A 25,014-nucleotide genomic window follows, 5' to 3' on the forward strand; every position below is an offset into this window, starting at 1 on the left:
GTTCTCCAGATGACCCTGTGGGTTTTCTCTGAACCACCAATAGTTTGTTGGTTTCCTGGCATTCCGCCACCTACCACCATCATTCTAAAAGCTTGAGATCCCTCTTCTAAAACTTAGTTATTGTCAGAAAGAGCTTTTAATTAAGATATGCTGATAGGAGGGATTTAGGCCTGCAACTTTTGCCCCACCCATTCCTGGAATGCAGCCACCAAGAGCTTCTCTGAAATCAGCACTTCCTCTTGAATTTGTCAGAAGAGAATTTAAGAGGAATACAAAACACAGTTTATGATGTTGGGTTCTATCCCCTCCCTTCCCTCCTCCTGTTGGAGGAGGATCAAACATTGGTAACAAAGTAAGGTTAAATATTTATCTCCCTTAAAGCATTTTCAGGAGGATTTTCAAGTACCCAAGAGGTTTGTTTCCTATATTCATCTCTCAGTGGCATAATTGTCCAATTTGTTCCTCGTTTATTCCCAGCAATATACCCATCATTACAAAGGCTCTGGGCCAGCCCGAGGAGTTTTGCTGCCTGAGGCAAAGGTCAAGGTGGAATTCTCCCCTGATACCATTGCATGGACAGAAGTGGACTGAAATGAAACTGGGTTTTAACTTCAACACTGGCAATGGGGCTGTGCTCCACCGTGCCCAGTGGGCTATATTAGGATTGTAGGACAGGTCACATAGCATAGCATATATAGCTCTGTCCTCCCACACTGCATTCTTGCTCCCCACACCCAGGCATCTTCTGCCTAGAGAAACCACCTCACTCTGCCTGATGGTAGGCCTGGCCCTGCTATTACAAGCTAACCCACATTCAAGGGTTAAGAATGGGCTGAAATGGGGTTGTCATTAAATGTAGGATGTCATATTGTTTAAATCCAGCTGTGATAATAAACCATGGTGAACAACTCACAGTTCACAGCACAATAACAAAGTCTCCGTAAGTTGTTATGAACCTATGGGTTCAGGCAACACAAGAGCCCAGGTTTCAGCAACAACCTAGGGTTCAGTGGTAACTCATATTAAACCTATACCCAACCCTTGAATGTGGGTTAGTGTGTTGTCCAAACCCAGTTTTTGTGGCTTGTTTCTCGTTATTGAACAATGTTTTGCCAGCACTTCTCAACAGACAGCATCCTGCTCCCCTTCTCTGCCCCTTTGTTTCAGGTTTGCCTCCCACTGCTATTGCAGGTAGGGGAATATTTTTGGCAGGCTTTCTAGATCCATTAACCTTCCATGTTACCATCCCTGTAGTAACATGTAGGGGGATGGTAAGCTTTAGAGTAGGGGTGGGCAGAAAGTAGATCCTGGGGAATTTTGAATTCCTAGATGCCCCTACCACATGGAGATCTAATTTGTACTCGACCCTACTTTAGAGGGTTAGTAGATTAGCCATTTATTCTTAGGAAAATGTATTTACCAGAAATATTGTCAAAGCTGATGACCTGGTTCATAAGAGCTGTAGAGAGAATGATCTCATCAAAGACAGGGACACTGCCCCCCACAAGGCCGGTGTTACCCCCCTGAGGGTTCACAGCCAAGTTCTTCTCACTGCAGTACCTGCAAGGGAACACATGTTGCCCATGGGAGTCTTGCTCCTAATGGCACAGGATGTGTCTTAGAAAGTTGTACTTGAAATAAAAACAGTTTAAAATCTAAAGGGCACCTAGAGGTCTAGAGGGGCTCACAGTGAGCCTGATGGCCTCAACTAAATCTAGCCTATGAATTTAGCCAGTGTGATTCCTGTGTCTGCAGCTGATAATCTCTGTGGGAGCAGTGCTGGGCAAAAGTTCAGTCACAGTCTCAGAAGCGGATGCCAGCTGTCAGAGCTTTCAGTTCTCACTGTTTCCCCACATGGTTGTGTACCTAGATAAGTATATTTGTAAACGGGCCCTGCGATGAAATGCATCTCTTTACTGGCAGTACTGATATGCAGAATGGCCTTTGATTCAGGTTGCTGCCAAAAGCGAATAAAGATCAAATTAAAATTAAAATCAAATTTAAAAGATGGAAGAAACAGTGGGGAGGACATGGAGGGGAAACAAATAGAAAACATGACCTGGAGCCCTTGTAAAATTCTGGTTTTGAGGCAGATTGCAAAATAAAAACCTCATTTGGAAGTACCCATGGACTAGAAGGTCACATGCTCCAGACAGAATTTTTATGGCAGAGTTTATTTTTAATGACTTAAGAGCTACTTTCATTTAAGATGTTGCTGTATAAGTGCAAGATCAATACCAACAACTATTGGTAAGGGTCCAGGGGAGGGCAACAAATATGATCCAGGGTCTGGAAACATTGCCCTATGAAGAGAGACAGAGAGAACTGGGCATGTTCAGCCTTGAGAAGACTGAGGGGGGACATAGTATCACTCTATAAGTACCTCAAAGGCTGTCACAAAGATAAAGGTCAAAATCTCTTCTCACTGATACCAGAGTGTAGGGCAGAGAATAAGGAATTCAAGCTGTGATAACCCAGATTCAGACTAGATATAAGGAAATGTTTCCTCACTGTCAGAGCAATGTGGAAAGTTGCCTAGAAAGGTTGTGGGTTCTCCCACACTAGAAACATTCAAAAAGAAACTGGACAGCCATCTGAGTAGGATGGTGTAAATTGGTGTCCTGCAACAGCAAGGGCTTGGACCTGGTGGCCTTCATGGCCCCTTCCAACTCTACTATTATATGATTCTATGAGCTTCCCAGGGTTTTCTTAGTGCTTTTGAAAGTATTCCCTTGCTGACTGAATCAAGTGGAAAGTATATAGGACTTCCATGTTCCTTTGTACCCTAGAAATGCATCACAGGGTTCCCAGAAGGAGGAATCAGATTCACAGGATTAGGAACCTCCTCCTTCTATTGAAATCCATTTCTCACCTAATATCAGTTAATTTCTTCCGTATTAAACATTCAAAACCATGTTAAATCTTTATCACTAAACAGTTTGTTACAAAGAGACAGATTCCTCTTTGTCTTCCTATACCTAACCCTATCTTTATGTGATGGTAATAAGAGCTACCTCACTCTTTCCTTTTGCGGGCTCCTCTGTCCATGGAAGAAAGAACAATTCTGGGTCATCACCACATGATGTCACTAGGAGAAACCAGTTCACATACAGTGCTTTGCAGAAGTCAACCTTCTTTCACTTTTTCATATTTTGTTTTGTTGAAATAATCATAATAATTTTAACTGACATTGTTACCACTTGATGTACACAAGATATTCAACACTGTCAATGTGCAAAATAGTTCTCTTGAAGCACAAAAGTTGAGGAAATGAAAAAACAAACAAACTGACTTTTGCTGGTGGCATCAATATTCCCCCGACTCCAGTCAATACGTGGTTGAAGCATCTTTGCTAGCAAGTGCAACTACTAGTGTTTAGGGGTAAGTTTGCACAACTGCAACGGTCAAGTTTGTAATATTTGCCTCTTCTTTCTGGCAAAACTCCTCCAGCTGTTATATTAGATGGGGATGATTCATGAGCAACAATATTCAAGACTGCCAGAGATCCTAAATCAGACTGAGGTCTGAGCTTTGACTGGGACTTGGTTTTCATGGTGCTGTGTACTCTCCATGCTATCCAGCAAATTTCGGTCCTTCTGGAAACAGGTGTACTTAACCTCATATCATACAGCACTGTAACTGCACACAGGTGGACTCCATCCAACTATAATATGTGACTTCTGGATGCAGTCTGTTGGATCAAAGTTTATTTAGGCATGTGACAGCAAAGGGGGAGATTACTTATGCAAACAACAGCTTACTTGTTTACTTAACTTTTGTGCCAGAATAAAAATACTTTGCAGCTTCACAAGGCTGAGTATCTTTTTTTATAGTAAGTTTTATTCAAAATAACCCTAAAACAAAGGAAAACTAAAAACAACATCAATCATCAGAAACTTTGGACCTGCTGGGTCAGCCCCCACATTTTTTTTTCTATTTATGATAACTTAAAAACATATTTAAATCTATACGAAGTCCCATATCTCTAGCCAGTAATAAAAAGAGTCCCAAGTTTGATAGAAACCAGTATCTTCTTTCTCCTTCAATGACAAAGTCAATCTATCCATTTCTGCTTATTCCAAGATCTTTTTTATGATCAGTTCATCAGTGGGTGGTTCTTCGCTTTTCCAGTGCTGAGCAAATGCAATCCTCACCACAGTAATTACATGTAAAATCAAGTACATTTATTGTTTACTAATATCAACAGGTATAATGCCTAATAAAAAAACTTCAGTTTAAAAGCTAAGGATTTTTGTAACATTTCCTCAAGCCATTTATGTATTTTAATCCAATACTTTTTCGCATTATCGCAAGTCCACCACATATGATAGAATGTACCCAATTTATGTTTACATTTCCAACATCCGTTTGACATATTTGGAAACATCTTAGCTAATGTATTTGGCGACAGATACACAAGGTTGAGTATCTTCTGCACATCAAGTGCTAACAGTGCCAGTTAAATCCATTTCAATTTTAGTTGTAACACAAACAAGTCTAAAAAAGAGTGGTGAATACTTCTCCAAGGAACTGTATTCCTATTTTTAAAATGTGTGTGAACAATGCAGAAGTATTTTATCCTGCATACAAAAGTCTCTAGCGCTGTTCAGTGTGTTCATGTAAATGCCATTTATGTTACCTGAGAATCTTGGAGACCTCCACTGTTGTCTGTGGCTTCAGCAACACTTTACTACAGCCTGCAATATAAATGTTATGTGAGTATATCTGTTTGAAGATCATACTGTGGCTGGTTCATGCTTCCCTTTTCTCTTTGAAACATACATTCTAACCTTGAACTTAGCCAGCATGAAGAAGCGTAAGACATCTTATGGAGATATAAAAATGTTGATTATGGATTTATTATTGAAAAACAGTTTTGGAAAGATGGCTTGCTCTGTGCAACTTACTGAGTTGCCCAGCCATAGATAGCTATTAGAATGTATATTGTTAAGATTGCCTACCTCTCACTGACTTCAGCCAGTCCACATTAAAGAATTTCAGTTCATCTGAATCTGTGATCACCCTTCCAGGCATAAGGTGTTCAAAGAAAGACAAGTCTGCATCAGAAACATGAGCAAAGGGCAATCTCTGAATTCCATATCGTTCACTGGTAAGCATCACTTCCTGACAGTGAAAGTGAGTACCATGCAGACTTCTCTTGACCAAGTGACTCCATTGAGGGGATGGCATAAGAACTTGTCTCTTCAATAGTTCTGCTGTGTTCTTCTTAATTTTAGGCTGGGGGCCAGCCCTGATCCATGCACTAAAGGCTTTTCTTTGGCATCTATTCTGGAACCTTGGTAAGGTCCAAAGGTGTCCAAATGGGCAACATTGTACAAGGCTGGAAATGGCCATGATTAACCTGAAATGCAAAAGTAAGATAAACATCCTGTTTTGATTCTCTCCCTCCAAATGGCACTCAAGTACAGAATTTACTTTCTAGCATTCTGTTTTTAAACAGGAAAGGTAACAACTGCAAGCATAAGGAATGAGGAATCTCTAGCCTTTGAACCAGATTTTACCTGCCAGGCCACCCTAGCTGGCCTGTGGAGGCCTTGTCAAGCTCCTCCCCCTCCAAGAAGAAGCAGGAGTAACATCCTTGAGGAGGCTGCCTAGAGCCTATGATTCAGGCAGCTTAGCTTCTTCCTTACTTTCCTCAACTGAGGAAGAGGAGAAAGGAGTGACACTGGCTGAGGACTCAGCCAGAACTTCAAGGACTGGCTCCCAAAGGTGCTGATATAGTCTACTTTGCCTATTCCTTGCTTTCCTAACTGGGGCAGTGTAGATTAAACAGGGACATACTTCAGCCGGAGCTTCATAAAGATGGTCTTGTCTCGCCTTGCCTCCCTGCCCTCTACCTCCAGCATAAATGGAAATCCACTAAATGCTACTCTGGATCTAACACTATGCTTGGAACTGCATTCTAAAAGCTCATTCATTCACATATTTATAGGCTGCCTATAACCGCCAAAAGGCCTTCTTAGGTGGTTTACAACATATTAAACATATATATATACACACACACACACACACACAAACATTAAAACCTATTAAAACACTTAAAAGATTAAAAACATCAATATAAGAGCAATATAAAAAGGCCACAGCATTCGTAAGGTCTAAGTGTTAAATAAATATGTATTTTAAGGGTATGTCTTTCTTTGCCTGCACCGAAAAGAAAATAGAGACGGCACCGGGCAAATTTCCCTAGGGAGGGAGTTCCAGAGATGGGAAGCAGCAGTGGAAAAGGCCCTTCACCTATAGGCTTATGTGACATTACTTCTCTTCATTAAAATCCTAGTTCAACCCCCTCCCCCCTTTCCAGTAAACCTTGTAGAACAGCTTCTGCCCTCTTGTGCCTTAACTCTGTATTACAGATTTCCAGATGAAGCTTTTATTGTGCAATTGGGCTGCCTCATTCATGGAATTTTATGGAGCTCCACGTGACATGGACATCCACTCAGAATGCTCTTGTGTCCTCCATCAGTTCTTTCAACTTTTTTCTTATTATGGGATGCTTCCAGATGTATAATTCCAGCACTAGCAGCCAGAAGACATTGAGTGGCTATCCATGGTAAGTTAAAAAAAAACCCAGCATAAGCATGGGAAAACACACAAGGGTTAGACGAGGAAGATGACATTCTTCTGTCAAATTCCATGAATAAGGCAGGTGATGGTATGATAAAAGCGTTACCCAAAAGCATCCACAGAAAATCAGTGAAGTGGGGAAGAAGAGAATAACTGCACAATGTTGCTTGAATCGCCATTTGTCTTTGGGTTAAAACAGCTATTTTTAAAAAATGTGTCCAACAATTACTTTTACTCTAGAGTAGTTGTGGGGTCCCAAACTGGATCTTAAAAGCTACCCATCCTAGACATTAAGTTCCCAGTCCAGCCTGTAACCTATGTACTTATGCTAGAGTGAACATGAAAAAAGATTTCACATAGAATCTGACTGAATGTAATGCCTGTAACTTAGCCTGAGCTTCTAACTGATAGAACTATTTATTTCCCCCCATTTCTCCCTGCCTCCACTTTTGTCCCCTTAATTAACAGAGGTGATTAACAGAGAAATTTGCATGTCAAACTTTTGACTGAAAGCTCCTAGGGGTGAAGATCTATCTTCTTGTAACATGTAAAGGGCCATGCACCCTGATAGCACTATATAGAAAACCCAGCAAATGGACCTGGCTTTGCATGAATGAGTCCTTAGTTTGATATACTGAAGGCTTCAAGCAACCTCAGACAGCTCTCAGAGTTGTAAATGTTGTGCCAGTCCCATCTGAGTGAAGCAATGCTCACTGGCACCCCTAGGCACTGGCTCTGCAATAGAGCATCCTTACAGCTCCCAAGGGAGGGGTGGGGGTCCTTTAGTCCTTTTCTCTGCTCCACAGCAGGAGGAAGGACAGGTATATAATTAAGTCCCTTTGCTTACTAGGACTTCTAGCTCAGCATTTTGCTGAGGCTTCAGCTTCTTGGCAGAATTAAGATCAGTTTCTTAAGGTTTTCCACTTGTGATTTTCCTCTCTCTGCCTCTCTAGTTGTTCCATTACACAAGCACTAGGTGGTGCTGTAGTACAGCAGAATTGCACAAATCCCCAGGATTTCATGCAGCCGTTCAATAATAATGTTAGACTTTCCTTGATCTAAAAAAGCCATTACTATGACTGCAAATGTTGTGTTAAGTATCCATTCATGCCTCCAGTAGAAAAGCTTTCAATGTTGTGTGGTTTCAAGCATTATGGACTGCAAAGCAACGCGGTGGTGAGGGAAGTCTACCCCCGGGGGCTGAAGCTGTTACTGCAAGCTCCAGCCAAATGAACTTACTAAAATTAATTCATGCTAACTTCTTTAGAAACAAAATAACCCCAAAGCCCACGGCGCTAGGTTCCCCTTGGTATGCAAGTACAGTGTCGGGTATCTAGATTTCACGCCCTTGCTTTCTGATGATCAACCCTCCCCATGCCCCTCCGAGAAATGTTGCTGCCCCGCTGGCTACAGGGCTGTCACCACCACCAGTTACGGGATCTGTAATGACGCTGGCATTAGCCTGAGAGAGATGCGCGGAAGCTTACGCTCCTTGCTTCTCTTTAGGGAGAGAGGGAATCCCGTATCTGGCGCCTTAGGGCCGGAGGAGGCGAAGGCATGCCGGGCACTGGGAGGCCGCACTGTTTCCCGTCAGCAAGCCTGGGAAGAAAAGTGCCCAACGCGTTCAGGACGGGGCGTCTGCGACGAGCCTCTGGCCTGCACCTGCGCTTTGCAATACACTCACCTTTCCCAGGGACCAACTTGTTTTTATGCCCTCCGCTCCTCCTCGGGCACATCCAGGCAGTCCGCGGCTCGCTCCTCCTCGTCTTTTCCGAGCCAAACAGCTGAGAGAGAGGGAGGGCTGGGGGCGGGCTCTGGGGCAGGGAGCGCGGCTCAGGGTAGGTTGCGCTCGGGGCCTGGCAGCCTGTGTGTGGCGGCGCTGTTGCCTTCCGCCTGTGCCGCGGAGCTGCGGGAGCGCCGCCTTTCCAGGCTGCCTACTTGACCGAGGACGCTGGCGGCAGTCCAGGTATACAGCCCCCCCCAGGGCGGTGCTGACAGCAGTGATGGAGCTGATCATCTGCTCGGGATGGAAGGTGCGTCTGAAAGCCAAGGCTGCCCGTCCTGGAGGAGAGAGTAGCAGCTCTGGGTGCGGTTCCCTGCCCCGCCCTCGCTCTAGAAAGGTGATTGCCCCTGCCAAAGATAAGGCCAGCCCTACCCAGCTTCAGGCGTTCTGTGTACGGGCGAGTTCTAGAGGCTTAGAACTGTTATCTTCAGCACCTTCTTGCACGTGAGCTTCTTGTAGCGTGCTTTGCCCTAGCGAGCTGGTGCTGGCATTCTAGCTTTTGGCAGTTTAGTGCCAATCTTGTTCGCCCTGGAGTAATACAATTCCGTTAAAAATGCAAGAAGGAAAACTGTATTGTGGCTTCAGCATCAAATCAGCTTCTCTCTCTCATTCACCATCCTTGCTTTGCTTTGCTTAACATCCAGCCTAATTAAATTAAACTGTGTGACACCTTGGCTTAGTACCTACTAGGGCACAATCCTATGCAAGTTTAGACAGAAAAGAGTTCTGCATTCCCCTGCATTCCACAGCAGCCTTGCTGGGGAGAGCTGGGAATTGTAGGACTTTTTTCTAAGCATCCATTGGACTGCACCCCCTTTAGGGAATTCCAATTTGGAAAATATGTCAGTTATACTTCTTAGTTCAGACTAATAGATAACCAAATATTCCACAAAACCAAATTATATGCTAGATGTATGCATTAGTCATTTTTATTGGCTATATTTAAATGTCATTTGTGTGCAACATATTAACCTGGAAACACACAAAACATGCAGTTCAGCAGTTTGTTCCCAAAAATACTTTATTTATAATATACCTATGATTTCTATAACATGATCAAAAATACAGATATACATTTTCACATTTTAATAAAAAGATTTCTAATAATCTCTTCCATTCCAGAAAATTTAGGTTTGTGACAGTTGTTTACTTATGAGAAACTATGAAAAAGGTGACTACCACAAAATATCTAGGTTATTGGAGAGAAAAGGGTTTATCTTCAGATTTTTCTGTGCTTCAAATCTGAACAGTCAAAAGTAATAGTTTTGAAATAGAGTACATTCAAAATTCAAGAGAATACATTCTCCATAGATCAGCATTAAGATACTTGATATTCATTATCAATGTGCACTTAATAACCTTGAACAAACTAATTAAGAGATTCTTCAAGATGTTAATATTTATATGGGCACATTTATTGCTCAGTCCAATAGTATATTCCAGAACCTGGGCTATGAAATATACATATATGTGTCTGTGGTGTGTTTGCTCACTACTGTTTGGGAGTTCCCTAAGGAAAAATATCTAATTCTTTGGGACTGATACATGATTTCGTTTATGGTAAAGTTTGCTTCACTAGCTATGTAGCAGCATTAATTCAAAGAAACATCTCAAGGGCTTTCAAGATTTATGTCAACTTACAGCATTATTCCCTTGTTATCTAATATATAACAAAATTGAAAGGAAGGGGAAAATAGATCTTACACGTCATTATTATTATTATAGTAGAAATGAATGCCACCTTGCCTTTTATCCAGACTAACAAGTTAAAGCCATGAGCATTAAGTCATTAATTGCTGAACTTGTGATTCCAGAATTCTTGCAAGGTATATGAAAAGGCAGGTGCATTACTAAACTTTGATGCATTAAAGTGATGACCTGCCAAATCTTATGCTAACCATTAGGTAGGGTGGCTCAATAAAACCCATTGGATGCTCAGTTAATCTATTTTTGCAGTCTCACTGGGACTGCAGAAACCAAAGTGATTATCAGGCATCTATGGATCATAATAAAAGAATGGTTAGGTTGTATTCACATTGATGGATCACAATTTGTATAGGCGCACTTTGCATTAAAGGGGAATTAGTGCATCTCCACCTTCAGCTTTATATGACAACGCTCTTCCCTAAATAATTCACCCTAATTAATTGACTTTGGGGATCTGATACCCGTTTTTTTGCATTCTTTCATAATTATGCATATTATAATTTAAGATAAAACTGCTTGAGGTGACAATTTGCTCCTGTAAATATTTAAGCTTGACAACACCAGAACTCCAAGATTTACCTCCTTAAATCTTATAAAGATAAAGCAAATATGCACATGAACACTAAAAAGAAAATGCAGATTCAGAAAACCTAATATCATACAAAAAATACTGTCACTGAATTGCATTATTGCCTAACAAGCGTATGCAAAAGAAGTGTGATGTAAAATAACCAGTAGGAAGTTACATTCTTTCCTAACAGAAAGCAATCTAAGTTCTTTCAGTAACACAGTTTTTCTTACAGTTAGAAAGGCTGACTGTATGCTTTTATCGTGTGATTAATCTTCCCTGTATTTTCTAGAATGAAAGTGAGATTCACTGTCATGTTGAAGGTATTATGCAATACCAATTGTTCAACTAGCACATAACCCATCACTGTAACTTGGAGGTATAAAGAAATTCTTAAAACTCCACACTGCAGCAATTAGTTTGCATGACTGTTTAAGTCACTGTATGCAAACTACAATCTTTACATGGCAATACAAGGACAGTTAGACAAATGAGAAAACTGGGCATTGGTATGGATTGAACAGCCTTCTTTATTTAAGCCTTTTGCTGAGAAATCTAGGGTTAAAACACAAATCATGTTTAAGTGCTGAGGTGGTATGGCAGAGAGCCTTCATTACCAAAGGTGCACACACTCTTCTGTTCTACTAATATCCCTGGTAAAAGAATGTGCAGGCTTTTGAAACACTAAAGCCCACTAATCCTGTATTATCAGAAAGTCACACGAGTGTGCATTTTACACACATTGATGGCTCTATCATGCAATTCTCCACTTTCTGTAAAGAAAAGAAACCAGAATGTATTGACCGACTCCAGACTAAGATGCTTTGAGAGTTACATTGTTTTACTAGAAGGGATCTCAGTGAAATAAAAGCAGGGATGTTTTATCCAGAGAGTAGGAAATTACACCAGATTGCTCAGCTGCTATTACAGTCACAGTAAACATTCCTTTCTTAAAATTATTGTCCTCTTAAAGTTAGTTCTCCGGATTACTTATATGTTAATGTTCAACAACTAATAGCTTTGCCAATGAAAAATATACCAAACTTTTTAATAAATGAATCAGACTATACTGATCTTATATTTATCTTCTCAACAACTTGTGCCTTTATTAAGCATGTATTGCTTAACATCAGGAGTGAGTCTGTGATTAAAGTGAGACCAGGATGAAAGCCAAAGGCAGTAGTGGACAAACCAGAAACGATGAGTACAGGTGTACAACTCCTGAAATTTACTTGTGGAATACACCTTATCAAAACAATATGTGCTACTTTTCTTCTGATTTTGTAAGAAAACATTAATTGCTTTGCAACTTGCTTCCAAACAAGCAGTCTTGCACATTCAAAAATAGAATTCCTTCCTTGTCAGCATATATAAGAGTTTAGAAAGGTGCTGATAAATTTAAAATCCTTCATAAATATTGTGCAGAACAGAATGACTTCACTTTCTAACAAAAATGGTATCTTCACGTGCAAGGCCATAGGCATTTCACAGACTTTAGTTTGTGAGCAGAAATTCCAGTGCAGGGCTACTCATAGTACTTCATAACATTGATTACAGTGCCATGGAAGTGTAACCCAGGTAAACATCACCAGTGAACTTCTTCCATATCCCCCTTTTCTCATTAGGATGACTCCTTCTGTGATAAGGAGAACTAGAACTAGCCACTGTTAAATATCCGATTAAAGAAAATAGGTTGGTGACAAAAAGTTAAAATATTTCAGCATGTACAAATACATTAAACTCCTTTCAGACCATACAATCCCATTTCTATTTCTTCTTCTTCTCCTGAATGCAGCGAGGACAAAACCTAAAGGCAGCAAAACACAATTTAGCTCAGTACAGTATTCCAAGAGCATTTCAATAGTTATCCAAAAGGATCTTTCATTTGAATGCCACTGTGTCTCATTTAAGATGCCTATTAGCTACTAAGGTGCATTATTCAGGCCTTTGCTGTTGACATAAAACGCCCTAAACAACTTGAAACCAGGATACTCAGCCAACCCTTTAATCTAACCTGAGATCTAAGGAAGGCTTATTAGTTATTCTGCAGTCAATGGAATGTCACCAGCTAGTGATGAGTAAGTGCCTTCACAGTGGTGGCACCCACCTTCTGGAACACTCTCCCACATGTGGCTCATGAAGCAAAAATGATGGCACATTTCGAAGGGTTTTTAAAAACATACCTGTGCGTGTGGACTCTATGTTTGTGGGCTTTCCTTGATTAGTGAAGGTCTTTGTTACTACGCTGTTATAACGTTTTCATTACATGTTACATTCGTAACATTTTCAACTATTTTAATTGCTATTTTATATTGGCTGTTGTATTTGACTGTGAATCACTTAGGGATTTTAATATACTAAATGCAGTAGAAGTATTGAAATAAATAAGATATGCCTGGGAATTTAACACACTTTGTTTTTACAAGGTGGCTTAAAGTAGGGCAGCAAAATCAAGTGATAGAAAAACAGTTTGGTACAATAAAGGTACATGTCATGCGTACCAAACAGCACATATTTCTGTATAGTTGTTAATATGAAATACAAGAAAATCATTATTTTCAGGTAACTTCCCAATGCCTGGAATTTTAAAGATAGAAGTGCTTCTGTGGGCAAAACCTATATGTAAAACAAGAAAGCCATCTTGCACAAGAATGCAGCATAGATGTTCTTCAGGAATAAAACATCACTATGTTGTTTCAGCTTTGGAAGCAAACTTTTGCCAATTAAAAGATTCTTTTGCAAAAACACAGTGGTAACTCAATCTTAAATACCTTTTCTTTTTTAAGTTCAAGAATTTTCAGGCAAGTGTACTTCAAACTCTAACCTTAACTTAAAGATAAACAGAAAGTCTCATTGCATTCAGTGGGACTTATTTCCCAGGAATTGCTTAAAATGCAGGTTTAGGTTCTAAGTTTAATTCTCAAGAAATACAAGTACGGTAATTTTAAAATATCTGTACTCAAGACATAGGATGCAACAAGATATTTAATTCCAACACTATTGAGACATTCTGTGAGTAAAATAACAAAATAGAAAGCAATTAGTTATGGCACCTACCATTTCCCTTTGGGTTTGGTGGTGAGATCCACACAAGCAAAATGAAACCATTCAATGGGACACTATATTTTGGGGAGAGAAAATGAGAGGGTAACTACTTTCATAGTAGCTTGACAATACTGATTTTTTGTATCTGATTTCTAAGCAACAGGAAGTTTGGTGGTGCATAAGTCCCTGGTGCTTAATAGTGAAAGGGGCAAGCAGCATGTTACATTGCAGTCACCTGTAACATGAAGCCTCAACAGCCCCTTTTTCTTTGCAAAGTGCCCACATTCTGCAGGCAGATGATTCACTTCTTAAAACAAAGCACTATGAGAAGAAAACGAGATTGCAGAAAAGAACCAAGTTAGCTGGCAACGCAGACATAACTTCAGTGTAGTTAGCAGAATAGACATATGTATTCTCTATGTCTTTATGAACTGCAAAAACAGTGTGGAAACTAGAACAAATCTAGTGAATCTAGAAATCTAATGAATCACTAGACCCAAAGCTCCCATAAATATATATATATTGTATATATATAAAAGCTATGGTTCAACAGCCTTTTCTGGCAATAAATTTTTACTGCATTGCATTTAGATTTTGCTTTTTTTGCCTCTTGTAAGGAACCCAAGGTGATTTATATACTCTGTGAACGTAGGTAGGGCTGAGAGTGAATGATTAACCCAAAGTCACCCAGTGAGCTTCATGGACAAGTGGGAACAAGACCTGGATCTCCCAGGTCCCTAGTCCAAAACCCTAATCACCACACCACATAGGTAAAATGCTTCCAAATGTATTATGAAACCTTTGAATAACAGGAAAAATCTGGAGGCATTTCTAGTGGTCATTTGGAAGTAGTTATCTGCCTTACACCTTTTCTTTATTCCTCCAAATCTTAATGGCTTCATAACTATTACAGCACTACCCCTTCCACTTCTTCTAAATACATGTGCAGTATTATTTCTCCACAGTGCAGAATAAAAATGCTGCCCTTATGAGGCACTGGATGGACAGAGAAAGAACAGCACCTGAGACAATATCCTTATAAGGCATCTGAAGGCCAGAAGAGTCAAAAAAGAACATAAATAGGTACCTCTTTAATTGGGGTGGGATCTATAGTAAAGCCTGACAGATAGAACAAAGTCAAAGAAACCCACACATTTTTACAGCCTAATAGCCTGCTTTAGATATCCCACTGCAAGCTACTGGGATACACTTGGGAACTGTCTGCCCTGTAAATAGTCATTCCCACCATTCCCACCAAGTGGGGCTGGGAATGATGCAGCTAGGAGGGCAACAGGCCCACTGCAGGCCAGATGACATCGGTGGGCAGGGCCACATCCACTGACATCACCCCCCCACCCCTGCCCATTTTTCCTTTCAGTGTATTGGGAAGGGTGAAGGTTCACACCCCTCTCAGCACAGAGAAAGCACAATTCAAGCTCCCAGCTTTACATGCTCCATGCTGTGCCTCTGAGTTGAGGGACTTTTTATCGAATTTTCAGTGGGGCCGGCACACACAGCCCTCAAGACACCTTGAGTTTACTGAGATAACTCACATCTGGATTGTCACAGCCAATCATTTCTCCATAGGATACTTGATGGCACAAGCAATATGTGGGTTCATTGGGATCTACTGGCATGTCCAAGACATCTGAAGGATGAACCGACAGGATGGTATCAGCTAATTCAGACCTGCAATAGAAGCAACACAAAGAAATACTAAGTTCATGCCAGTGATTCTGGATGGTTCAGTACTTGGATTTTGTAATGCCATCTTTTGTCAGCCATGTTCATATATTACAAGGTCATATTTCTCTTGAATTTGCACATCTAAACATGCTAATGGACCTAGCAAAATTCATATCAATAAAATCACAAGGCAGTGAATTAATTACTTCTGTTCAAATACCACACCTCATCTAATTTTCAATTTGAAAAATATACCTGTATTATTATTCTCTCTCAACCTACGCTTTGAAAAATGAGCAGTGGATTCAGGGACAACAAAGAACATAAACCTTGTTATCTGCCTCCGTCCTGCTGGTCTCTTGTAGGTCCCTAGTTCCCACTCCCTTAATCCAGCAGATACAGGGTGCTTTTTTGAGGGTCTAAAAGCCAAAGAAGTTCAACAAACCACAGGGAATGCCATGGCTTAATGAAATGTTAGCAAAGAGGCTAAAACCTCTTCCCCCACCATGGTCTTCTAAACAAAACCAAACCACCAAACCACAAAGCTGCTTTCATGATGGGTGGCCATTATGTGGTTGCTACCAATCTCATGATGGCATGGCAGCATGTGCTGCTGAATGCAAGGAATATTCCAGGCACCTTGTACCCTCCAGATGGTTAGTACCACAACCTCCAGCAATCTCAGCCAGCATAACTAATGGTCATAGATTATGGCAGTTTTAGGTCAAAGATATAAGACTGCCTCCTCCTGTTCTAGAAAGAAATGGTAAAAAAGGCATTCTCCAAGTGAGGCACAAGCAGTTAAGATATCCTCTACTTTCAAGAACTGAATGGAATACTGATATAATTTTTCAGTTCATATGAAATTGAACAATGACAACACCCTGAACTGAGCATGATCTGTTAAATTCACAGCTGTGGGACTCTACATCTTGCATTAATTTCAATGGGACTTAGTGGGAGATGTTCCCAAGAGACTGTGCCAATAAAGAATGCTTAAATGTGGATGAAATGATAAGAAACAAGCACATAAGAAAAAAAATACAAGCATTTATTTTAGCAGGATCCTTTGAGTAACCAGCTGACTAGAGAATCAAATCAGCTTTGTGCACTTGCCATACGGCTGTGGATAAAGTGTCCTAAGACTGCTCAGGAGACTATTAAAATTATAATAACAATAAAATCCTGGCACTGGGTGCAATTTATCAGGAACTCATTGGATATCACCATCTTGAGAATAATCAAGAGGAATCATCAATACAAAAAGTATCCCCAGTATAAGTAATGTTTTTTAAAAGGTGAAAGAAACTCTGTCACCTAAAAAAAACCCCATAAAAACCCACTGTGGCTAGGAGAAAGTAGGGAAAGTGACACAACAAAAGGTACAATGCATTTGGAGAACAATTCTGGTAATTAAAATTGCACTTCTGGGTGAGGCCACAAAAGAACTATTAGCTTTAAGTAGTGTTTTTAAAATTGATACAGCATTTCCACTGATGATTTCTGTAAAGGCTCTTTGACTGCATCCTACAAACAATGAATGCTGAAGAACATTTCTACAGGCTCCAAGTAAGTTTTGACAACTACTACAAGGCAGGTTCAGCATAAACTGCCTATAGACTGCAGGCCCTGATGCTTACCTTCGTTTTGGTTTCTTTTTTATCGGAGCATCTTCTTCAGGTGTTCGCCGACCTCGACCTCGGGAGCTTTTCTTATCCTTTGGAATTCGCCCCTCTGAAAGAAAGTTACTTTTAGAGAGCAATTCTACTGTCCCCAGCATCTGAGTCCCCAGAGGATGCCATGGATCTCCCCTATACCCATACATAATGCCATGAGAGCAAAAAAGATGGCAGAACTTCCCTTCCTCGACCACTCCCAGCTACTCCCAGAAAAAATGTTTGAATGAGATATTATATCTGTAACATGTATCCTATGGTCCTCGTGGGGTATGTTTATTTTCATATGTTTCTATTTCAGTTCTAATCTTTTATTTTGGTTGTACTTAAAAGAAAGTAAATATTTTTAAAAAAGAAAATGCAGTAACTGAACCAGCGGTTATGGGGGTCCTGCTATATAGCATAAATAGTGGTTGAGTTCAGTGAGACTCCCAAATAGGTGGACAAAGGATCACCATTAGTTTTGTTGCCTAAAGGTGAGTAATTACAGCTAGAAAGTTCATTTCAATTATTAGGTAGAAGACACACTCCAAACTGGAGGTTATGGGCAGCATGAACAACAGAGCATGTCAGTTTTACACTGCTTTTATCTAGTTTTTCCCGTCCAGTATTATTTAACATATAAATCAATAATACCTTTATTACTGTCCTGAGGGAATACCCTGCCACAGGATTTGGAGATGGCCACTAGCTCTGATGGTTTTAACCAGGTATTAGGCAAGTTGAAGGAAGATGCCTATCAGTGGTTACTGATCACAATAGCTATATAGCACCTTGATGATAGGAAACAGTGTGCCACTGAATGCCAATTGCTAGGAAGAGGGGAGGTGTCATTGACTTTATGCCCTGCAGGCATCTTGCTGGCCCCTATGGGAGACAGAAAGCTAGATAAGTGGATGTTTGGTTTAGTCCAATAGGGCTCTTCTTATGCTAACACTGTAACATCCCTGCCTGCTTTATGCCAACGTCACAGAAGCTGTATGCAATAAAAACTAAGGCTTATTTCACTCCTGCTCACTATTTCTCTTTCCCTCCTCCATCGCTTTTTATAGCACACTCTTCTGATGCATGAGAAAAAGTTACACTGAGAAGGAAAGGCAGAATATATAGATCAAAAGATTATATTATTTTAAAGTAAGACATTTCACACGGTTTTGTTGTGAGCCGCCCCGAGGCTTTGTTGCGATGGGGGCAGCATAGACATGTTTTAAATAAATAATAAATAAACATCTTCCTCACAGTGAGAGGTCCTAATGTACGCACTTTTTAGGTTTGGTACCACAGGATTTTCAAAGTCACTACATTCCAGCTTATCCTTCAGATCAGCTTCAAATCGTGCCAGGTCAGCATCCAGCCGTCGAATGTGCTTATCTACCTACGTTATAGAGAAGCCATATAGGTGAAGAAAATAAAACCCTCTATTAGCATCTCTAGCAGTTGTTGGATATAAAGCTGAGTGGATTCCTGGGTAGTACAACTCATTAAAACTCCTTTTCTTCTAGCGGTCCCCCCAATACATGGAATCACTTGCTTCAACTGTTGGTCTATGGTTAATAAGCATATTAGCCTTGGCTGCTGGCTAGCTTAGGAGCTCATTCCTATTTCCAGATACACTAATTGCAGACCATTTGAGGAAGGTATTAGAGAGTTAACTTCCCTCCAGGTGCTATTGTTCTTCAAGGGCTTGGGGCCACTGTCAGCACTATGGACTCCTTTTAACCCAGAGCAATCATTTTTCAATTTGAAATCCTGATCGTCTGCTTGAATAGCAATGAATAAAATGTGCTAGGTCCTAGAACATATCATACCTTGATCATGAATCGGCTGGCATGACTCTAGCTGTATTAGTTCTCCAGAATGCAATTCTCATAGCATAGAATCTCAACATGGAGATCCTGTGCTGTCACAAAACATTTAACTTATGCCCCAGTGTAATGTTCCAGTAAATGTTTTGGAAAATTAGCCAGAGAGGATTTTGATAAATGCACTGCTGACAAATCCAGTAGCTTGCCAGTATGCAGCACTCTAAACTTCTCTTTTTTGTCCTACTGCTCCTAGACTGCAAATATTAACCAGGGAAAAATAACTTTGCATATACACAACCCTAGTCCAGGACAGGACTGTAACTGAACTTGAGATCATAGAACCTCCATCACTTGGTCAGTCAGCAACTACTAGACTACCTGGGACACAAGTTACAAGAGTAAATAAGAGAGAAGTCAGGAAAACAGAGGTGGGTTAGTCAATCTGCTGTGTATTTGATCTTACCATCTCATAGGTCTGCATAGCAAGCTGCACTTTGTCATCGCTGTACTCTTTGCATTTTGCATAAGCATTCTGGATCTTCTGCAGGATTTCAACCCGCTGCTCTGATGACAGACTCCTCACTGTTGAAATGTACTGGGCAGCAAGACTGTCAATTTCTGCTTTCTTGTCTGAAGGATAATGGGATACAGGATATGTATGAGCTTGTGACTATGAGCAAAACTCACTTGCTGTCAGCTTAACTGAATGCAGTGAGACTTACTTTTGAGAAGATATATATAGGATTGTACTGTGAAACTGCAATCCTGAGCAAAGTTATTACAGAATAAGTTCTATTATGCTCTATGGGATTCTTTCCAAGTAACCATGTTTAGGCTCAATCTGCTCTTTCACAGTTGAAAATCTTTTCAAAAATCATGACAGAGGAATCCCTCCTTCTCACATTCTTTAAATGCAACTAATCCAAAATATGTGTGCCAAATACATTCCGTAGCTAAGCTTCCGAGTACAGACAGACCACACTGCTTTAGTGGCGCAGAATGCATTAAAAAAACAACAACAATCCTTTAAGATAGCAGTTGCTGAGACTTGCATGCTTTCTAAGCTTATTCTACCAAGTTCCCTAACTGATGGCAGCTATTTCTTTAACAGTGTAGAAAATCCTTACACAATTGCATGGCTGTGGTTTGCTACTTTGGACATCAGGATGTGTGGCTTAGGGCACTAATCCAACACTGGCATTGGAACAGAAATAGAACAGGAAATCTTGGATTCCCTCCTAGAACCAGCCAGCAACACTAAACCATTGCTCCTGGAAAGAGAGCATTTCTGACTCCGGTTGCATTCAATTGTCACAATAAAATGGTTTATCCTTATGGAAACAAGTCTCAGGCTTTCCTGCATCCCCCTCTTGCTTCTCTGGCAGAGCCATAAGGAGATCAGAAGCTTTTCTTTTGGCATTTACTTAAGCACAGACTATCATTTAATCCAATCTGAATCTTAATTATGGTTTCTTTGAAAAAGTCAACGTGAGACTTTAGTTTATTAAGATAGCTTATTTCAACTAATATTTCAATCTTTGAGGTTAACTATAGATTAGGGTACAGATGTAATACTACATTAATCAAATATGAAAGTGAATGTTTCTGATCTCCTTGTGGCTAAACTGGGGGAGGATGCAAGGTGGTGGGAGCCTAAGGTGCCCAATAAATTGTTTATTATAGTATCTCAGTGCAGCCTCTGCTTTCCATCCTCTTCCTGGAACTTCAAGTTCCTCCTATGCTCAAAAATCCAATGACAGATTGAAACCACTACGTTAAACAGTAAACATATTTAGTAAGTAAGTAAACATATTTACTTAGACTGCACCTAAATATTCAGATAGATTTACTGCACATGCACATACGTAAGACTGAAACCCAAGATAGCAGACCACTTCCAGTGCTACAGTTTATGCTAGTCAATAGTTCAGAGGAGGGCAATCTCTAGTCCATGGAGGTTGTCCATTCGGCCCGCAGAGGTTTTGCCTCCCTCTGCAGGCAATCAGGAACTTTGTGAAGAGGCAGAAAGAGGATCTGAAGAGGCAGAAAAAGGATATTCGATCTGTGATCATATACAAGGAAATTTTCCTGTATACCACTCCCCTTTCTCAATGAAGAGCAAGCAGCACAAAGGGAAATCCACACTATCCCTGATCACAAATCAGAGATAACAAGGGAATGGGAGAGTGGCGCTTGGCCTGCCTTGCTTACTTTCCTCAATGAGAGAAGGTACAGGGCAAGTGAAGTGCCCTAGTGTGCACTGGTCTTCTCTGATCAGGCAAGATGCATGCACAGTGATGCTGATTCCTGGCAAACATGCCAGGGGGACCATATTCCCCAGTGCACCTGCAGGGGACCAAATGATACCTGCTCTGTATTCTCTCCCCAGTGGGAGAAAGTGTGAACCATAATAAATGTAGTACCCATTATTAGTTTGGAAGTCCTGTCAGTCCACATTTGGAGTCCTTAAATTGCCTTTGTCAGACTCAGATAGTAAATACACTGTCAAGGAATTCTGTTCTTAAGAAACTTTGTCAGAGGTAAAGCACATTCACAAAAAGCTTCTATTCCTACCCCCTTTGCTCAACCCTGGTGCACTGTAATAAAGTTACAGGTATAATGGTTAAGCGCCTAGGACTGGGACTTTGCTTCATAGCTGAGCAGGGACTAGAACCCAGATTGTCTGACTGCGTGATCTTGGGCCAGTCACAGACTCTCAGCCCAACCTATCTCACATGATTGTTGTTGTGGAGATAAAATTGAGATCACGAGGAAGAGAATGATACAAGCTGCTTTGAGTTATTTAAAAACAACAAAAAAGTAAGATATCAATCTAATAATTAAATAAATAAAATCTAGCCATTTGGAGCTGAGAAAACTATTTTGAGCTGCTTTAGGCATAACCCTATGCTTGTTTAGAAAGAAAAATCCTATAGTTCTCTTAACTGGAAAGTGTGAAGGTTTGTTTTATTCTAAGCATGCATACAATTGCACCCTTACTGGGGGAAACACCATGAGAACTGGGCTATGTACCTATAATCTCAGACATGTGCAGATACAATCTTGCTATGTATAAAGGTATTTTAAAGATACTTTTCAGCCCCCAAAACCACCCCAATGTGATTTACAACTTAATCAGGAGGACTTGTGAACCAGAATCCCTGAACATACCTTCCGTTCTCTGATCCAGCTCACGCATTAGCTGGAAGTTCCTCTGTAACTCACAGGGGAGGTTTTCAATGCCTAAAATATAAAAAAGAAAAACTGCAGGTCCTTCTGTGAGCCTTTTAATACAAAAGATTTACTCCCAGATCAAAAAACCACAAAACCTCAAAACCATGTTGGCTACCATGATTCTTTCTGCTATTGCACAACGTTTCTTAACTTTTCCCTGTTAAATGGCACACTGCGCTGGCTGATCTAGTGCCAGAGCCTGGAAAATAAATATTGATGGATCCTAAGAGGTATCTTCTCTGATGAGAATCTCTGAATATTCAGGTGGACATAGAGACCCTCTCCTGCTTTCTTTTCCTATTACTGGTAACAGAAGAAGTACATACTAATAAGAATTTTGTTATCCAGCTTCTATCACAGATACTCATGCCACTGGCAACTTACTGTTTAAGATGCAGTTGCAAGGAACTTATTTGCTGAAATTTGGAAAATGTTCTCTTAGACAATATTTTTAATATATGGTTTTCTTTCTGTTTCAGTCCTTTGCTGATATTGATGGGATACCTGAGAGGGTGTGCCACAGGGTAATCAAGAACCTGCATTACATATACTGGCCAGGAAAAGAATCTTGATTGCACATAAATGATGAGAACATAAACATCAGTGTTATGATAGTCTTAAACGAAAACATGGAAATTGGCAGAGATGTCAAAGTTAACTGAATACGCCTACATGGAAGATAGCAAAATTTTCTCGATCTCCTTTTATTCAATATGTTAAATAGGGATCATTAAAATTGTTTTTCGATGTAACAATGCCATATTGCTAGCATGAACCTTTGAGGTCAAGCTGTCTTTAATATTCCAGAAGGCAAGAGGATGGCTTCTAGGTTGTTATGGCTTTGTTTTTGTTTTTTTAACTGTGACTTTTACAACCACTCTGGTTAGTCCCAAGAAAAGTAATATGGAAAATCAACAGGCTGGGTCATTTCTTAGCTGAAAGTGCTGTCAGTTGATTCGTAGTACTCATTCTATCACTAAATAAGTATCTGGTGCTACAGCCCAACGGGTTACTACTACTAGCAAAGTACTACTAACCCATGGAGCCTAGCACGGGAGAATATTTAAGATGGCCAGTCTGGAGACTTGACAAGGATTTGTCTTTAAGCAACTGCCTTGACAAATCAGAAACACGGCGAGTGACCGGCTAGAATTCTACCGGCCACGTGGATGCTCGGACAGGTGGCGCAAATCCCGGTGAGCGCATCACATGACAAGTCGGAAGAGGGATGCGCAGGCTTCCTTCCCGGGGGCACGAACGAGGGTAAAATGGCAGCAGCCCCTGGCGGTCAAGGGCAGCAACTGCAGCCTGCCTCGCCGGCGCGGAGACCTCTGCTTACGCGCAGCAATGACGCAGCAACAATTCCCCCCGCCTGCTGCGATCCCCGCCCGGGTCTATGACGCAGACGCAATTGCTGGCGTGGCCCCCGTCTGCTCCGGCGTGGCCCGAGCGGCCCTGGCCTGCTGCGCTCCCACCCCGCGGCCACCGCCGCACTCACTCACTGTCCAGGTAGTGCTCCAGGTACAAGGCCGCCGCCGCCATCTCACGCCAGCCAACGCCCTCCCTTCGGTCTCGCGCTCGGCGCTGTCACCCGGGCGGCTTCGCAATGGCCGGTCGAGCCCTTATTGCATAATCATGAGATGGCGCCACCAATTGGCCCAGCAGACGCAGCCTCCGCAGCCTATGAACGAGGGGGCGGCGCGGCGCGGCGCATGGGAATGGCAGCGGCATCCTAAGGAGCGTCTTAAAACGCGTGTGGTCAGAGGAGCGTCCCTGCCGGGCTGCATCAAACTCTTTGCTCTCGTGGGGCCCAGCGTTGTGCTTTCTCGTGCACACACATTTTGTGCGGCGCATCCTTGGGCGCGACTGTTTGGATGAAACCCCGCAGATGTCAGTCGGTCTTCCTTTCAAATGAAGAAGAGCGGCTTCGGGCCAAAGAGACGTTTGCAAGGGAAAACGCGTCTCACGGACTTTCCTGGAGGATTATATTTTCAAATGGAAAGATGCAACGAAGGAAATGATTGCGTCTGTTATGGATCTGGTTCTCACTTCGTCACCTGGATCTCCTCTAATTGCTCCCATTTTCTGCTACTTGCCTGTCAACTTGAAAAGGAGCGTAGTAATCGGATGTCAGATCAGTCCATATACATTGTCCTTCCCCCGCCTCCCACCTCGTTCTATTCCCAATTCCAGGCGCTTCTCTTACTCTTATATGACCCTATAGAGTAGTGAAAATGAGAAAGTAAATTGCGAGCAGTTTTTGTTCCCATGCGAACTGGGTGGAAATGTATGCAAAAGTGCATCGACCACATGTGGGGATATTATCTTTTTAAGTTCTTCCGGTGACATACCGAGAAAACAAAGTACCCTACCGAGTCGGCAGTAAGTCCCATCGAATTCCACGAAGCTTACTCGTGTCCCCAACGATTAAAGGATTATATCCATGCGTTAAGCAAAACCCTCCAGTATTTTACATCCAGAATTAAAAATAATCCAGTTTCAGAATTACGCTGGCATCCTGCCTGATGTAGGTGAATGAGTGCCTGAACTACTTCTCACAGCTCTTTCCAAAACGTACGTACGATTAGTTCTGGCTTTCAGAAAGCAGCAAAACACAGATTCGGGCAGCAAAAACAAAGAGCCTTGTGGCACGTGAAAGGCTAATATATTCTGGTCCAAGGATCCGTGGACTAGATGTTCCGCTTCATCAGACGAATGAAATGGACAATATGTTACACGAAAGGTTATGGCAGTTATATTTGTTAGTCTTTCAGGTGCCACAGGACTCTTTGTTGTTTTTGCTGCAATACACTAAAATAGCTACCGAGAATAGACAACAACGACTCCCCTATGTCGCCTTCGACACAGCGATCGTCTTACACCGTTTTATGGAAGCTGCAGCCCAAGAGCTCTTACTAGTAT

General features: G+C 41.3%; 2 protein-coding genes and 1 long non-coding RNA gene across 7 annotated transcripts in view; 1 reads left to right on the forward strand and 2 right to left on the reverse strand.

Moving 5' to 3' along the window:
- The window catches only part of D2HGDH (D-2-hydroxyglutarate dehydrogenase), a 22,665-nt gene extending 14,157 nt beyond the window's left edge, over positions 1-8,508 (reverse strand). The window contains exons 1-4 of one of the 4 annotated variants that reach the window (XM_044432779.1): positions 8,273-8,508; positions 4,962-5,362; positions 4,640-4,697; positions 1,421-1,560 (exon numbers count right to left, since the gene is read on the reverse strand). In XM_044432779.1, the coding sequence (XP_044288714.1) occupies positions 1,421-1,560; positions 4,640-4,697; positions 4,962-5,355 (592 nt within the window). In that variant the 5' untranslated portion in view covers positions 5,356-5,362; positions 8,273-8,508. Of the gene's footprint in view, positions 1-1,420; positions 1,561-3,014; positions 3,860-4,639; positions 4,700-4,961; positions 5,363-8,272 lie in introns of those variants that run through there. The other 3 variants (XM_044432781.1, XM_044432782.1, XM_044432780.1) reach the window with 3 other exon arrangements.
- LOC123024719 lies at positions 8,457-23,007 on the forward strand. 2 transcript variants are annotated; one of them, XR_006414976.1, is made up of 3 exons: positions 8,457-8,621; positions 14,657-14,774; positions 22,572-23,007. It is a non-coding gene; the product is annotated as an uncharacterized LOC123024719 (long non-coding RNA). The 2 variants fall into 2 exon arrangements; XR_006414975.1 differs by lacking the exon at positions 22,572-23,007 and having other exon boundaries at positions 14,657-15,579.
- ING5 (inhibitor of growth family member 5) lies at positions 9,375-24,967 on the reverse strand. Its single transcript, XM_044432784.1, has 8 exons — positions 23,595-24,967; positions 22,030-22,101; positions 19,322-19,488; positions 18,317-18,428; positions 17,018-17,111; positions 15,245-15,380; positions 13,704-13,765; positions 9,375-12,453 (listed from the first exon to the last, which is right to left on the reverse strand). The coding sequence occupies exons 1-8, from the start codon at positions 23,632-23,634 to the stop codon at positions 12,414-12,416; spliced, it is 723 nt and encodes a 240-aa protein (XP_044288719.1). The 5' UTR covers positions 23,635-24,967; the 3' UTR covers positions 9,375-12,413.
- Positions 24,968-25,014: the final 47 nt, after the last annotated feature.

This window comes from Varanus komodoensis, unplaced genomic scaffold (assembly GCF_004798865.1).
Source record: "Varanus komodoensis strain SLA01 unplaced genomic scaffold, ASM479886v1 scaffold25, whole genome shotgun sequence".
In the NCBI taxonomy this organism is placed as follows: domain Eukaryota; kingdom Metazoa; phylum Chordata; class Lepidosauria; order Squamata; family Varanidae; genus Varanus; species Varanus komodoensis.

What these genes read in the sequence shown, in the direction of transcription:
- ING5 (XM_044432784.1), bottom strand. Translation starts at nt 23,634, where the DNA reads ATGGCGGCGGCGGCCTTGTACCTGGAGCACTACCTGGACA. An exon ending in CTATGCAGACCTATGAGATG is followed by an intron (nt 18,429 to 19,321) that starts GTAAGATCAAAT and finishes TCTATAACGTAG; the next exon opens with GTAGATAAGCACATTCGACG. An exon ending in AAAAAGAAACCAAAACGAAG is followed by an intron (nt 15,381 to 17,017) that starts GTAAGCATCAGG and finishes CTTCTATTGCAG; the next exon opens with GTCTGAATTAGCTGATACCA.